The 16,555-nt window shown below is 38.9% G+C and overlaps 1 protein-coding gene across 1 annotated transcript in view; it reads right to left on the bottom strand.

Annotated features, from left to right (window-relative positions):
• Positions 1-16,555, bottom strand: part of Adam32 (ADAM metallopeptidase domain 32) — a 107,831-nt gene that overhangs the window by 30,995 nt on the left and 60,281 nt on the right. The window contains exon 12 of the mRNA XM_090353888.1: positions 15,637-15,814. Coding sequence (XP_090210014.1) covers positions 15,637-15,814 — 178 coding nt within the window. The remainder of the gene's footprint in view (positions 1-15,636; positions 15,815-16,555) is intronic.

The following is a 16,555-nucleotide window of genomic DNA, read 5'->3' on the forward strand; positions in this document are numbered from 1 at the left end:
GTATAAAATCAACCCTCAAAAATCAACTGCTACAAATATAGATCAGATCAATGGAACAGAATAGAAGATCCAGAAATAAAACCATATACCTATAGTCAACTTGTACCTGACAAAGGAGCCAAAAAATATACAGTGGAACAAACACAGCCTATTCAATTATTGCTGGCAAAACTGGGCAGCCACATGCAAAAAACTAAAACTTGATCCTAGCCTTTTACCATGCACAAACATTAACTCAAAATGGAACAAAGACCTCAATATCAGACCAGAAACCGTGAAACTGTTACACGATAGAGTTGGAGAGACACTGGAACTCATAGGCACAGGCAAAAACTTCCTGAACAGAATTCCAGGGTCACAACAGATTGGAGAGAGACTCGATAAATGGGACTACCTAAAAATAAAAAGTTTCTACACAGATAAAAGCATAGCCACTAAACAAGAAAGACAGCCAACAAGCTGGGAAAAGATATTTACCAATAATACATCAGACAGATGCTTAATATCCAGTACCTACAGGGAACTCAAGAAACTAATCACCCCAAACCCAACAAACCAATCACTAACTGGGCATGGGAACTAAAGAGACACTTATCAAAAGAAGAGATTAAAATGGCAGAAAAGCATAGGAGAAAATGCTCATCATCCATGGTCATAAAGGAAAAGCAAATAAAAACAACCCTAAGATATCACCTTACCCCAATAAGAATGGCCAAGATTTTGAACTCAGACAATGACAGTTGCTGGCGGGGTAGTGGAGAAAAAGGAACCCTACTACACTGCTAGTGGGATTGTAAATAAGTTCAGCCACTCTGGAGAGCAATGTGGGAGTTTCTTAAAGAACTGAAAATAGACCTTCCCTACAATCCCACCATACCACTCCTGGGCATCTATCCTGAACATCATAACCCAAGATATTATAAGGACACCTGCTCAGCTATTTTCATCTCTGCACTATTCACAATAGCCAAACAATGGAAACAATCCAGATGCCCTACTGCAGATGAATGGATACAAAAAATGTGGTATATATATATACAATGGAATTCTACATAGCCAACAGATAAGATAAAATAATGGCATTGGGGTGGAAAGATGGTGCCCAGACAATAGGGACCCAGCCTAGCTCTCTCTCACAAAAAGAGAGAATCAGGGAATCCCACGAGTCAACCACCTTAAGAAATCCACAACAAATTCAAGAAGCAACAGAGAAGTACACAAACTGGAAAAGAAATCCAGATAAAGGTTATATCCAACGTTCTCAAAGAACCCGAATCTAGAGGACCCCTCCCCCACACCTTGCAGCCGGCTCCAAGCTGTGAAAGCCACACGGAGGGTGCTGGCCTTGGAAGCCCCGAACTCTAGCAACGCCAGCAAGCAGCAGAATCCAGACACAGGAACCCACACAGACCAGGGCGCTGACAGCACAGACAGCAGCCAAGACCAGAGGGGAAGCGAACGACCCACCAACAACACAGAGGAACTCACATCTAACCCCATCAGTAAGTAGCCCAGTGGGTTCCCCCAAACCCATCAGGAAAGCAGAGCTGGTGGCAAGCCACAGAACTTAACCCAGACCCCTCCACCCAACCCAAAAAAGACTGGCAAGTGCAGGGGGGCAAGGAACTCAGAATCTTGTCCCTTCCCCCAACAGCCCCCTCCTCCAGGACATTGACTAGAGACTGACAGGCGGGTGGGCGCTATGACCCAGCACCACAGCAAAGGGGGTAGAAATATCCTTGCTCCCACCTGACCAACAGCCTCCTCTCCCAAGCCACTAAAACTGGAGATTGAGGGGTTCTGAGACCCTGCCTTCTAACAGCAGGTGGGGGTATGGGAGAGTCTGGGAGGCAGCATCCGACTAACCCAAACCTCCTCTTGGGAGTCTCTAGCAAGACAGCACCAAGGGCCCCCCACAGAGTCACAGACAGACTCTGCCAAAGCGGCAGTCAACAGACAAGATAAAATAATGGCAATTGCAGGGAAGTGGATCAATCTAGAGCAAATCATGTTGAGTGAGACAAGTCAAGACCTAAGGAACAAAAGGCACACGGTATCCTTAATATGTGGCTATTAGATCCAAACAGTACAAGAAAGAGGACTCAATATTTGCATACCCAATGCTATGGACATGGTATTGGAAATATAAACATAACTACATAGACATAAAAACCTATGACTCTATAATGTTTTATTCCATAAATTAATATGTATCTATAATATACAAACCTTTAGCCTAATTTTGATTATGTTCTAAAAACTAAGTGCCAGTGACTATATATAGAGATTCCCTTTTTGAACACTTGTTTGTTAAACATGTCATTTGAAATATGAGGTAAAAATCAATATTAATAAATTCTTTAATAAAAAATAATAATAATGGTTTTCAAAGGGAAGTGGTTGAATCTAGAGTGAATCATGTTGAGTAAGACAAGTCAAGGCCAATGGAACAAAAGGCACATGGAATCCCTAATATGTGGCTATTAGATCCAAACAGAACAAGAGCAATGACTCAAAATTTGCACACCCAATGCTATGGACATGGTATTGGAAATATAAGCACAACTACATAGACATAAAAAGTTATGACTCTATAGACATAATCTTTTATTACAAAGATTAATATATATCTGTGACATACAAACTCTCAGCTTAATTTTAAATATGCTCTAAAATCTAAGTGCCAATAATTGTATATAGAGATTCCCTTCTTGAATACTTGTTTCTTAAACACGTCATTTGAAATATGATGTAAAAATCAATGTTAATAAATTCTTTAAATGAAAAGAATAAACTGCTTTCCTATATGCCAACAATGAGGCAAAAATCAGGAAAGCAACTCCTTTTGCAATATCCTCCAAGAAAATAAAATACTTAGGAATTAACTAAGAATGTAGAGGACCTTTATGAAGAAAACTTTAAAAACCTGAAAAATAAAATTATAGAAGAAATGATGAAGTGGAAAACCTCCCATGCTCCTCGACTGGAAGCATTAACGTTGTGAAAATGGCAATCCTGCCAAGGGCTATCTACAAATGCAATGCAATACCCATCAATACTTCCATGTCATTCTTTAAGGAAATAGAGGAAGCAATCCAAAAATTCATATGGAATAATACCAAAAACATATAGCAAAAACAATCCTTAGCAGAAAGAAGAGCACTGGAGGAATATCAATAGCAAATTTTAGACTCTATTACAGAGCTACAGTAACCAAAACAGCTTGGAACTGGCACATGAACAGGCCTGAGGACCAATGGAATAGAACTGAAGACCCAGAAATCAACCCACAGACCTATGGCAACATAATCTTTGATAAGGGAGCCAAAAAAACCAGAATGGAAGAAAGACAGCCTCTTCAACAAATGGTACTGGCAGAACTGGTTAAACAAAATTAAAGTTGAATCTTTCTATGTCACTGTACCAGAATTAATTCCAAATCAATCAAAGACCTTGAGGTAAAAGTAGATATCCTGAAAACTTTACAAGAAGTAAAGAAGTGTCTCCTTGGCACAGGTCAAAACTTTCTTAATAAAGACCCAAATTTTAAAAAAAAGTTTAGACAAATGGGATTGCATTAAACTGCAGAGCTTCTGTATGGCAAAGGACATAGCTAGCAAGTTAAACAGCCCACAAACTGGGAGAAGATCTTCACTAGCCATACAACAGACAAGGGCCTCATATCTAAAATATACCTACAGCTCAAAAAATTGTGTCTCTCAAAAACAAATCCTCAAAGAAACAACCATCCCATTAAAAGGTGGGCTAAAGACTTAAAGAGAGATTTCTCTGAAGAGTAAATAATAATGGCCTATAGACACATGAAAAAATGCTCGACATCCCTGGCCATAAAAGAAATGAAAATCAATATCACTTTTGAGATTCCACCTGACTCCAGTTAGAATGGCCATTATCAAGAAATCTGATAGCAACAGAGGATGGTGGGGATGTGCCAGGAGGGATCACTACTACACTGTTGGTGGCGTTTGGTCTCATGGTAGAGAGCTTGCCTAACATGCAGGAAGACCTGGGTTTGATTCCTTGGTACCACATACATAGAAAAGCTGGAAATGGTTCTGTGGTTCAAGTGGCAGAGCTCTACTTTTGAAGAAGTCAAAGGACAATGCTCAGGCCTTGAGTTCAAGCCCGGGTCTGACAAAAATAAAATAAAATAAGCCTAAAAGAGAGATAATCAAAGAAACTAAGTCTAGAAAGAGATAATGAGAAAGAAAGAAGACCTTCAAGTACCATTATCAGGAACACATGGGAACCAATGCAAGAATCACCACAGGTTGTACAGCTATTTAGTGGGAAAGAAAAATCTAGCATCAGTAACTTTATGCCAGTAAATAGGCAAAAATAAAATACTGAACAATTTTCTTAAACACAATGAAACAAAATGCCAATAGCGATATAATATCTGAGAACACATACTAAGGAACCTGAACCTACAGGAATATACCCACAAAGGAAAACCTAACTGATAAGGCTAGGGATCAACCTAAGTCTGACACACACAGGGCAGGTAATCCAGATCTGAAATACATTCCTAACTCAACTAAAAAGAATTAAACACAAGTGCCGCCACAACTCAGTTCTCTTCGAATGTTGGTAAACACTGTATTAAATTAAAAAAGAGAACATAAAGCTTTGTGCCTGTGGCTCACACCTGCAATGCTAGATACTTAGGAGGCTGAGATCTGAGGATCACCTTCCAAAGCTAGCCTTGGCAAGAAAGTCTATGAGACTCCTACCTCCAATTAACTACAAAAGAAAAATAAAACGAAGTGGCTTAAGTGGTAACGTGCTAGCCTTGAGCACAACAAGCTTAAGGACAATACCCAGGCAATAATTTAAGCCCCAGGACCAGCATAAATATGCACATACATAACATACCAAAGTTGGGGCAGGAATTATGGGAAAACAGAGAGAACTGAGGTCTCTCTGATTTGGGACAAATGAATAGCTATGCAGTCCTCTACATCCATGTCAGCCACATCTGGTAAGATTATGTAGTGTTGGTAAGGCAGAAGGTCACCATACAATCTACTGCCTATCTGCCTCAAGTACCAGAGTCTCCCCCACCACTGTAAATCTTACAGAGATACTGAATATCTCCAATCCTATTATGGAATTATCTAGGCTCTAACTAATGAATTATAACCAAAGAAACTACAGAGAGGTGAGGCAGGGTAAAGTGGCAGGCTACAGACATCCTCCATTTAACTCTATAGATGAGAAAACTTGGGATAATAAAGGAGATAGCATTCTGAAGACACAGCAAGAGAAAAGGAGCATCAGAAATCACAAAAGAGTGGAAAGACAGCAGAGAACCATAAAGGTCTTAGAGAAGTGTAGTGGGGTAGGGGTAGAATTTATCATTCTTAAACTTCACTTCTTGAAGCAAGGGAAAGCCAAAAACACAAAGTCAAGGTAAGCAAGATGGTTCTGGTGACAAATCAGTAATTCAAGCCAAAGAATAAGCCTACACTTCACTTCCTAAAAGCCCTTTAAACCCATATTTAAGTTTAGTTTGGCAGTGACTGAAGATAGCCTGAAGACAGGCTATTTCTGAAGATAGCCTGCCGTGAAGGAGCAATCCTTTATCTCAGAGAGCTATGGCAAGGTGCATCTTGAGAAATCTACAGAATTGAAGACAAGAAACAATCATGGCTCAAGGTCTCCTGACACTCCAGCCATAAGAAGTAGAGACAAACAAGTTCTTGTTGAGGAACTGCAGAGAAGTTAAAACATCAGCAGTCTCATGCAGTGAATGGTACTATTGTTGGTGACTTCACTCTCACTGATGAGAAGAAAATTTAATTGCCTAAGGATCATTGTGGAAACACAGCCAAGCCCATGGCTGGCAGAGTGCATAGCCTTTGGGAGCTGTGCCTGACAATGTGTGTTTGCTGCACTAATATAAGCCTCAAGGCCTCTAAGGAAGACTGGGACCAATGAATCACTTGATTTCTCTAGTTTAAAAATGCTTGATGGCCTCTGAAAATGTTGTGACTGGCCTCCAGCTGCTGCATTTCAACTATATGTATATTTGCTGTGGGGCAGTAACAAGAACCATGTGATCTTTCCACCTTTCTCCTTCACAGAATGATAAACTGTTGACTGAGGTCAGGCAGCACAATACATAAATACTTCCCCTCCAGCTACCAGGACAGAACTCAGCACTCTATTCTCTCACACACTACATTCTTCGATGCAATGGGGAAACACCTTTAGACTTGGGTGCTTATTGTACCTGAAGCATAAATACAGAATATAAAAGAGGAATTCAGTAAGATAGAGAAGTAGCTAACATACATATATATACATATATATATATATAATTCAATCAAAGTGTTGAAAATGGAAAGTTCAGTAAAAGCCTAATTTTTTTTAAAAACTGCCAGATGTGGTGGCTCATACATGTAATCCTAGCTACTCAGGAGACTGAGATCTGAGGATCATGGTTCAAAGCCAGCCTGGGCACTAAAGAAAATGAGACTCTTAACTCCAATTAATCACTAGAAAATAAGAAGTGGCTCTGTGGCTCAGAGGTAGGACAGTAGTCTTAAACTGAAGAGCTCAGGGACAATTCCTAGGCTCAAGGGAAGGGCAGTAGCCTTGAGATGAAGAGCTCAGGGACAGCACCCAGGCCCAGAGTTCAAGCCCCATGAACCACAGACAAAAAAAAAAAAAAAGAAACCAAAAAAACTGCCAAAAGCAGTCCAGAGAGTTCAAAGAAAAGGAAAATTAATTTGAATATTCAGATAAAAATGAAAGAGAGAAGATTAAAAACAATAGGAATACCTTCTAGACCTCTTCAATACTATTAAAGTAAACCTAGAAATCATAAGCATTAACAGTTACAAGCTAAACCCACAGAACACGGACAACAATAAAAAAAAGAAGAAAGTAAGTTTCCCAAGTACTGAGAAAGAGACAGTCATCCAGGTATAGGAAGCTACAGACCACCAAACAAAAGACCAGAAAGGAATATTTCCATGTGATACTATAGTTAATAGATGACATATACTGATTACAAAAAGAATATTGAACGCTGAAAGAGATTAGCATCAAGTATATATAAAGGAAAACACACAGACCAAGAGTAGACTTCTCAACAGAAACTATAAAAGCAAGGAGTGGGTAGAATAGAGTATATTAAATCCTAAAAGAAAAAAAAAGTCAATCTAGATTACTCGTTCTACCAAAGCTGTATTTCACAAATGAACTCTTCCATGATAAACAAAACCTAAAGGAAGTCATGTAAATAAAACATCACTGCAGAAGAATACTACAGGAATCCTACAAGCACAGAAAGATAAACACAACTAGAGAAGTATTAGAAAAATAAATCTCACCAGGCAAGAAAATAAGAAAACGAGGAAAGAATAAAACACTACAAAAACAACAAAATTATATGAATTTTCCATGACTTTTTAATGAATCTTTTTTTTTTTGCAAGCCCTGGGCCTTGACTCCAGGCCGGAGCACTGTCCTTGGGCTTTCTCAAGGCTAGCACCACTTCAGGCTTTTTTCTATGTATGTGGTACCAAGGAATTAAACCCGGGTCTTCATGCATGCTAGGCAAGCACTCTACCACTAGGCCAAACTCCCAGCCCTTAATGACTTAATTAGTACTCTAATCAAAAGAAAAAGACTTGGACTGGGATGTATAGCTCAGTGGCAAAGTGCTTGCCCAGCAAGTGCAACATCCTGGGTTCGATCCTCAGAACCAAAAAAAGAGAAGGCCAAAAATAATAATAATACAATTTAAAAGAATCACACTCAACCAGGTCTAGTGGCTCAAGCCTGTAAACCCAGCTTCTTGGAAGGGAGAACAGGGGGACCACAATTAGAGTCAAGCACAGAGCAAAACAGTGAGACCCCCATTTTCTCAACAAACAAGCTGGGAGTGGTGGGTCACTTCTGTAATCTCATCTATGTGGGAGATGAAGATAAAAGAGATGTGATCCAAGATTAGTCTGGGAAAAATGAGTGTGACACTATCTGAAAAGTATCTAAAGCTAAAAGGGATAGAGATAGAATCCAAATGGTGAATATTTGGCTAGAAAGCATGGGACTCTGAGTTCAAACACTAGTATTATCTATCCACCTCTAACAACAACAAAAAGCATGAAAGCTAATACGGAAGGGGAAAGAAGAGCAGTGCTTGAGGTATCACAATACCTGGACTCAAACCATATAACAAAACCATAGTGAAAAAGAGGATATAGGACTGGCACAAAAGCAAGACATAGAGACCAATGCAATGGAATCCAAGATTCAGAAGTAAGCCCACAAAATTACAGCCATCTGATTTTTGACCAAGGAGCCAAACACAGACACTGAAAAAAGTACAATCTCTTTAATACATGGTGCTGGGAAAACTGGACAGCCACATAGACAAAACCGAAATTAGACACTTGTCTCTTACCCCGTACCTGACTCCGTACAAAAACCACTTCAAAATGGATTAAAGGGCTGGGAGTTTGGCCTAGTGGTAGAGTGCTTACCTAGAATGCATGAAGACCTGGGTTCAATTCCTCAGTACCACATACATAGATAAAAGATCAAAGTAGTGCTGTGGCTCTAGTGGTAGAGCACTAGCCTTGAGAAAGCCCAAAGACAGTGTTCAGGCCCTGACTTCAAGCCCCAGGACTGGCCAAAAACATGGATTTCTGTACATCCAAGAAGCCATTATCAGAAAGATAAGACAGTTCAGAGAGTAGGAGAAAATGTTTTCAAGCTATTCTTCTGACCATCAATTAAAATCCAAATTCACAGAGTTCAGAAAATGAAACATCAGAAGAATAAATAACACAACTAATAAATAAAGAAAATGTGCCACACTAGGCACTCTCATGCCTGTAATCTGGGTCAAGGGACGCCTTGACCCCCCTTCCCCTTCTGGGTTTCTTGTCAATAACAAGGCATACCTGAGAGTCCCACCAGCAAGACATGTCTAAATCTAAAAATAGCTGTTTGGTGAAAACATTCATCTGAGCTCATGTTTTTTGTGTTAAGTGTATCTGATTGAGTCCAATTTTCTTGTTATATGTCAATGTCTGATTATTTAAAAGTCTCCGCTTCTCTGTCTTGTTCGTGTTACATATCTTTCCTTGTCCAGTTTTGTCTTTAAAATTGGTACCATTTCTAAGTATGGATCCTTATGGTTTTTTTGTGCGTACTCAAGCACACATCCTTGTTATTTATTTGAACATTTCTGGGCCTAGCATGGCCGCTCCCCCATGTCTGCAGTTGTAACAAGCCCTGGAAAAATAAATTCCAGCTAAGTTGCCTTGCAAAAAGTTTTGTTTTGAACCTGGTTCTCACCTGTAAGAGTAAAATTGGCAAAACTCTCTTGACACAAACTTCTGGAAAATGAACGGCCGATATTAATTTTGCGCGCTTTATGATCTTTGAGTATGAATGTGTGTGAATGAGTGAGTGAACATGTTCAAGGTTAAATTACCAGCATGCTGTATAAAATTATGGATAAATTCATACTTAAACACAAAGGCAATTGGGTAAATCTAAGCTTAAAACTTCAAGAAAAATATTAGGTTTGAATGTTTTACAATGTCTCAAAGGATTATTATGTTGTCTTAAAGAAAAACTGGTAAATATTTTTCTAGATCCTGAAATCTGTATGCTAGGCATACAGCTGTTTACATTGTAAACATTGTATCCTGTTTAGCCCAGAGGTATTAGGGTATTTGGGATTTATTATCTTTAGTTAAAGTTTGGAGACATGTATTAGAGATCTAAATGTAAAATTGTTCATTAATGTCAAAAACTTTGCCTATCTGTCTTTTCTTACAGACTGACACTGGAAGTCTGATGATAACTTTTGGTGCACTGATGTTTGTAATTCTTGCATTAGGGAAAAACTGTTATTTGAGTTTTAAACTGTTGTTGGAGTTCTAGGCAGTAATAATCTAAACTGCAGAATAAAACAAAAAGCCTCTTCAAAGGCAAAGGGAGTGACCTGGGCCCTAGGGGGCCTGGAGGCAAAGGGAATTCCTTTAGCCTTAAAGGTTTTTCAAATGCAAATAAAGACCAAAGTGTTAAGAGTTTAAGTTAAAAGGTGTAAAAGTTTTAAAGAAAAGTAGAAATGGTTTCTGAACAAAATTTAAAAGTAAAGTTGTCCTAAAGTTTTGTTTCTAAAAAAGAAACAAGGAAAATTAGGACTACCAAAATGGTTGCTTTATTGCTATTTCAGCTTACTCTTGTAAGTTACTTTATAGCAATCTCCAGCAGGCCCATGGAGAAGGACAGCAGATCCTCATTCAGATGTAAGTTTGGCCCTCACCAAGTTCTAGGTAAGCTCATGCTTAGAGACTATTTGTGTTGACCACCTTGTTGCTTTAATTGGAGTAACGTGGCCTTTTGTAGGACTCATTGATCTGAAAGCCGCAGCTTTGAGCCTGCCTGGGCAAAGCAAAGTCCCTGTGAGACTGTGGTGTCTAATCTGCCAGCAGGATGCTGGGACAGAGTTGCTTTGGAGCTCGAAGTGGTAGAGTGCTAGCTCTGAGCTGAAAAGCTGGGGGGAAGCACTCAAGCACCAAGCTCGGGACTCACAGTGGCAGGGTGCTAGCATTGAGCTGGAGAGCTGAGGGACAGTGCCCAGGCCCCGAGTTCAAGTACAGCAACCAACAAAGTGAAATGCCAATGGCATGTTTATCCCTGTGTGGACAGACACTACTGGGACACGAAAGCTTCTGCTTGGATGGCAGAGATGGTGTCAGATCTTAGAGTCACTTGTGCTTGGCCACTCAAATTAATCAGAGCCGGGAGGTCATAGAATAGTTTGTAAGCATGCCTTATTAATGCCCGTGCCTTTCATAACTGGGCAGGAACTTGTTAATCTTCTGTGATAGTGGGTAGTTTAAAGTCCTAATTGAGCGAACTTTTTATTTGACACCAGCCACAAATTCAGGAAAGTTTGTGGATCTGGGGCTTGTGTCTCTATTAATCTGTTTAGATCTGACAACTGAAGCATTGTTAAGGTTGCAGAAATTTAGTTCCCCAGACAATCAAGAAAAAGCCTTTGCAAATGGGTGCTAAGTAAGTTACACTATTGTAGCCAAAGATGGTTTGTGCAGTTGTTAAATGTTAAATATGATCTCTAGTTTGGAGTAAATTATTGTTCCTGATATCTAATCCTTGCAACCTCTTGATAAAACAGGCTAGGCTTCTTAAGGTCCCTGGTCAAGCACAGAGACAACGCCCCTGAGTGAGCTTGAAGAAGTCACAGAAGCTGAATCTCCGCCCATCAATCCCCGTTAGATGAAGGGACCAAAGTCATTTTTGGAAAATGTGACAGGATAAATTAGAGGTATAGGAAAGAGTAAATATTGCACTTGTGTTTCTTTTAAAATAAAAACGGGGGATATGTTGGGAGCCAGAGTGGAATCAAATTGTACCTTGATTTGCATCAGACAATGGCTTTATTGTCTTATTGTTTTATGGCCTTATTCTGTTTAAATGACCTGAGATTTACCATATGAATGTAACAGCTGGAAGTTCCCTGGTTTCAAGAAGGGATATAAGCCTGGAGTTGACAATAAACGAGGGGCAGTTTTTGCCTGGGCTGCAGACCTCCCAGACCCGATGTGTTTGTCTCTCTTCTATTTTTTCCAGTCCCTGCCCCCTATTTCAGGAACCCCAATGTGCTGCCGGTAGGCCCCGGCAATGATCAAGTAGGCTTCATCCCACAAATGCAAGGCTGGTTTAACATTCGCAAATCAATCAATGTAATACATCATATCAATAGAGTTAAGGATAAGAATCATATGATAATTTCTCTGGATGCGGAGAAGGCATTTGACAAAATAGAACATCCATTCATGTTGAAAGCACTAGAAAAAATAGGAATAAGAGGTACATTCCTCAAAATAGTGAAAGCCATATAAGAAAAACCTACAGCCAGTATTATACTAAATGGTGAAAAACTGGAACCATTCACCTTAAAATCAGGAACTAGACAGGGATGCCCACTCTCTCCACTTCTTTTCAATATAGTGCTGGAACCCTTAGCCAGAGCAATAAGGCAAGAAAAGGACATCAAAGGGATCCACATAGGGAAAGAAGAAATTAAACTATCCTTATTCGCGGATGACATGATCCTCTACTTGAGTGACCCAACAAACTCCACTCCCAAACTTCTAGAATTAATAAACCACTTTAGCAAAGTGGCAGGATACAAAATCAATCTTCAGTAGTCAGTAGCCTTCTTGTACACCAACAATACACAAACAGAAGGCCAAATCAAGAAAATGATCTCATTCGCAATAGCCCCCAAAAGAATAAAATACTTAGGAATATACTTAACCAAAGATGTAAAGGAATTATTCAATGAAAACTATAAAAGCCTAATGAAAGAAATTAAAGAGGACACTGGGAAATGGAAAGACATCCCATGTTCATGACTAGGGAGAATCAACATAGTGAAAATGGCTATACTGCCAAAATTGATATACAAATTCAATGCAATCCCCATCAAAATCCCAAACACATTCTTTAGGGAAATTGAAGATATAATCCAAAGTTTCATATGGAACAAGAAAAGACCTAGAACAGCCAAAACAATTCTAGGCAAAAAGAGCAATACTGGTGGTATTACAATACCAGACTTCAAACTCTACTACAGAGCCAGAATAACAAAAACTGCTTCGTACTGGCGCAATAACAGACCAGAAGATCAGTGGAACAGAATAGAAGACCCAGAAATAGAACCACATACCTATAGGCAACTTGTATTTGACAAAGGAGCCAAAGATATACAGTGGAACAAACACAGTCTCTTCAATTATTGGTGCTGGCAAAAATGGGCAGCCACATGCAGAAAGCTAAAAATTGACCCTAGCCTTTCGCCATGCACAAGCATTAACTCAAAGTGGATCAAAGACCTCAACGTCAGACCAGAAACCGTGAAATTGCTACATGATAAAGTAGGAGAGACACTGGAACTCATAGGCACAGGCAACAGATTCCTGAACAGAATCCCAGGGTCACAACAGATTGGAGAGAGACTCGATACAGATAAAAACATAGTTGCAAAAGTAGAGAGACAGCCGACCAACTGGGAAAAGATATTCACCAACAATACATCTGACAAATGCTTAATATCCAGTATCTACAAGGAACTCAAGAAACTAATCCCCCGAAAATCCAATAAACCATTCACTAAATGGGCAAGGGAACTAAAGAGAGACCTATCAGAAGAAGAGATTAAAATGGCAGAAAAACATATGAGAAAATGTTCATCATCTATGGTCATAAAGGAAATGCAAATAAAAACAACCCTAAGATACCACCGTACCCCAACAAGAATGGCCAAGATTTTGAACTCAAACAATGACAGTTGCTGGCGGGGTTGTGGAGAAAAAGGAACCCTACTACACTGCTGGTGGGAATGTAGACTAGTTCAGCCACTCTGGAAAGCAGTGTGGAGGTTCCTTAAAGAACTGAAAATAGACCTTCCCTATGATCCCACCATACCACTTCTGGGCATCTATCCTGAACAGCATGACCCAGGATATTATAAAGACACCTGCTCAGCTATGTTCATCTCTGCACTATTCACAATAGCCAGGCGATGGAAACAAGCCAGATGCCCTACTGCAGATGAATGGATACAGAAAATGTGGTATATATACCCAAGGAATTCTACATAGCCAACAGACAAGATAAAATAATGGCATTTGCAGGGAAGTGGATGAATCTAGAGCGAATCATGTTGAGTGAGACAAGTCAAGACCTAAGGAACAAAAGGTGCATGGTAATCCTTAATATGCGGCTATTAAATCCAAAGAGTATAAGAGCGAGGACTCAATAACTGCATACCCAAAGCTATGGACATGGTAATGGAAATACAAACATAACTATATAGACATAAAAATCTATGAATGTATAGACATAATGTTTTATTTCATAAATTGATATGTTTCTATGACATACAAACCATTAGCCTAATTTTTATTAAGTTCTAAATACTATGTCCCAGAGATTGTAATTAGAGATTCCCTCATTGAACACTTGTTTGTTAAACTTGTAATTTAAAATATGATATAAACATAAGCCATATAATGAATGATTGTAGTTCTTAAGGTACTATGTTATCTCTCATCACTTTTGCTGTCCCTTGGTTATCTCATATTGTTACATTATCTCACTTTGTTACCTGATATATCGGATATATTTGTATTTGGTTATCTGAAACTGGATAGGGAACGGGGGAAAACAAGATGAGGGGTGGAGGGGGGAGGGAAATGGGGACCAAGACATGTGAAAGGGTATCAATGTATGGGAATTAATGCACCATCTATCTGGCAAATATCATGTAACCCTTCTATTAAATACAATAAAAAATATATGGGAAAAAAGGAGCAATATGAGAAAAAGAAAGTATGTTGTATTACCCTATTTAAATGATTTTATGGGTCATAGAAAACTGACAGAATCCAAAGTTTCAGATAGAGGAGTAGAAATGAGAAAGACTAGAGAGAGGTAAACTTTGGGGATGATGAAAAACCTTATCTTCATCAGACCAATAGTTACCAATACATGTCAAAACTCATCAATACTACACTTAAACATGATGCATTTTGCTTCCTTTTCTTTTTTGCATATATTTTTTCTCCATATATTTTTATTGTAATTAATAGAAGTGTTACATTGCATTCACTAGATAGAAGGTGCATTACTTCACAAACATTGATACCCTTTCCTCATGTCATGGTCCCCATTACCCACCCCTCTCCCCCCCGGCCCGCTCATCTTGATTTACCCCCTTCCCTAACCAATTTCAAATAACCAATTAAGCATATATGAAATATATCATATATTTTTAATTATAATTAATAGAAGGGTTACATTATATTTACCAGATAGAAGGTGCATTACTTCACAAACTGATATCCTTTCTCATGTCTTGGGTCCCCATTTCCCTCACCCCACTCCCGCCCCTCATCTTGTTTTCCCCCCTTCCCTATCCAATTTCAAATAACTAAATACAAATATATCCAATATATCTGGTAACAAAATGAGATACTGTAACAATATGAGATAACCAAGGGACAGCAAAAGAGATGAGAGATAACATAGTACATTAAAGACAACAATCACACATTATATAGCTTTTGTTTCTATATCCTGGAGGTCCTTTCATTTAGCATCATACTATATGGCCTATGTATAATCTAGGCTTTGCTCTATCGTAAATCTCTGCTAGGAGAGCTCAAGGTTTCTACTGATTATGACAAATGAGGGAAACCATTGTTTGCTTCCTTTTCTTGCAGTTCATTTCATTGTGCAACTAACAGATTAACCTTCAAAAGGTATATATAATATAGCCAAGTTAAGCTAAAATTTAGAAATAGCATGTATTTAGCCTGAATTCAAAAGCTGATTCTAGATGCTCTTTTGCACACTCTGAGAAAATTTTGCTAGACATCTTAAACTTGTTCAAAGTCCAAACTAGAAAACCTAGACAGGATTTTGTCTTGTGTGCACTTCAGCCTGATTTTGGTGAGTTACCTCCGGTTCTATTTTACATCTCTAACATTCATGCAAAAGAGAGGAAAGAAATCAAGCAATCTGTCTTAAATATGTCCTAATGATCAGACTTACCTGTACAGTTCCACAGTCACACTTTTCTCCCGCCTCCACTATGCCATTACCACATTTCCTCTGGGCAGCCACTTGCATTTTTGGCTTGTTCTGAAGACATTTGGAACCCATATTCGAAATGAAAGTTTGAAAGTCACTCAGACTGCAGTTGCTGAAAGTTTTCAGAACACTGGACTGCCTAAAAACAAATCCATATAAGGTTACGGGTGGTACTTCTAGAAACATGGCTGTAAATTGAATAATAATTTCAAAATGTTGAGCTTAATTCATAACAATGAATGCTCCCTGTAAGTGCTCATAAAAATTTTTGAGTGGTCCATGTAATTTAATTCACTGGAATATATGACTTTATTAAAGCAAAATTCAGAACACACAAATAGCAGAATGTAACCTAATGTCTTCTAGAACATGAGGACAATTAAATACTTAAGAGTCTTTTAATATTAAACTCTAGGTGACTTACACAAAACATCTTGTCAAAACATACTAAGAATGAGTAGAGCTGGGGAACAGTAGCTCATGCCTGTAATCCTAGCTACTCAGGAGGCTGAGATCTGAGGATCAAGGTTCAAAGCCAGCCCAGGCATGAAAGATTGTGAGACTATTATCTCCAATTAACCACTAGACAACAGGAAGTGGTACTGTGACTCAAAGTGGTAGAGTGCTAGCCTTAAACTGAAGAGCTCAGGGATAACATGCAAGTGGAGAGTTCCATGATTGACAAAAAAAAAAACAAACAAACAAGTGGCCAAATGCACAATAAGCAATAACTCTGATGTTTCTAAGATATATGTCAATATGTCATAAATAAAAAATGCTGGGGCCAGGAGTTTGGCCTAGTGCCTAGCAAGCATGAAGACCGGGGTTCAATTCCTCGGTACCACATAAATAGGAAAAAGTTGAAATTGGTGCTGAGGCT

Source organism: Megascapheus bottae, chromosome 20, assembly GCF_031878675.1.
Source record: "Megascapheus bottae isolate mThoBot1 chromosome 20, mThoBot2.hap1, whole genome shotgun sequence".
Taxonomy (NCBI): domain Eukaryota; kingdom Metazoa; phylum Chordata; class Mammalia; order Rodentia; family Geomyidae; genus Megascapheus; species Megascapheus bottae.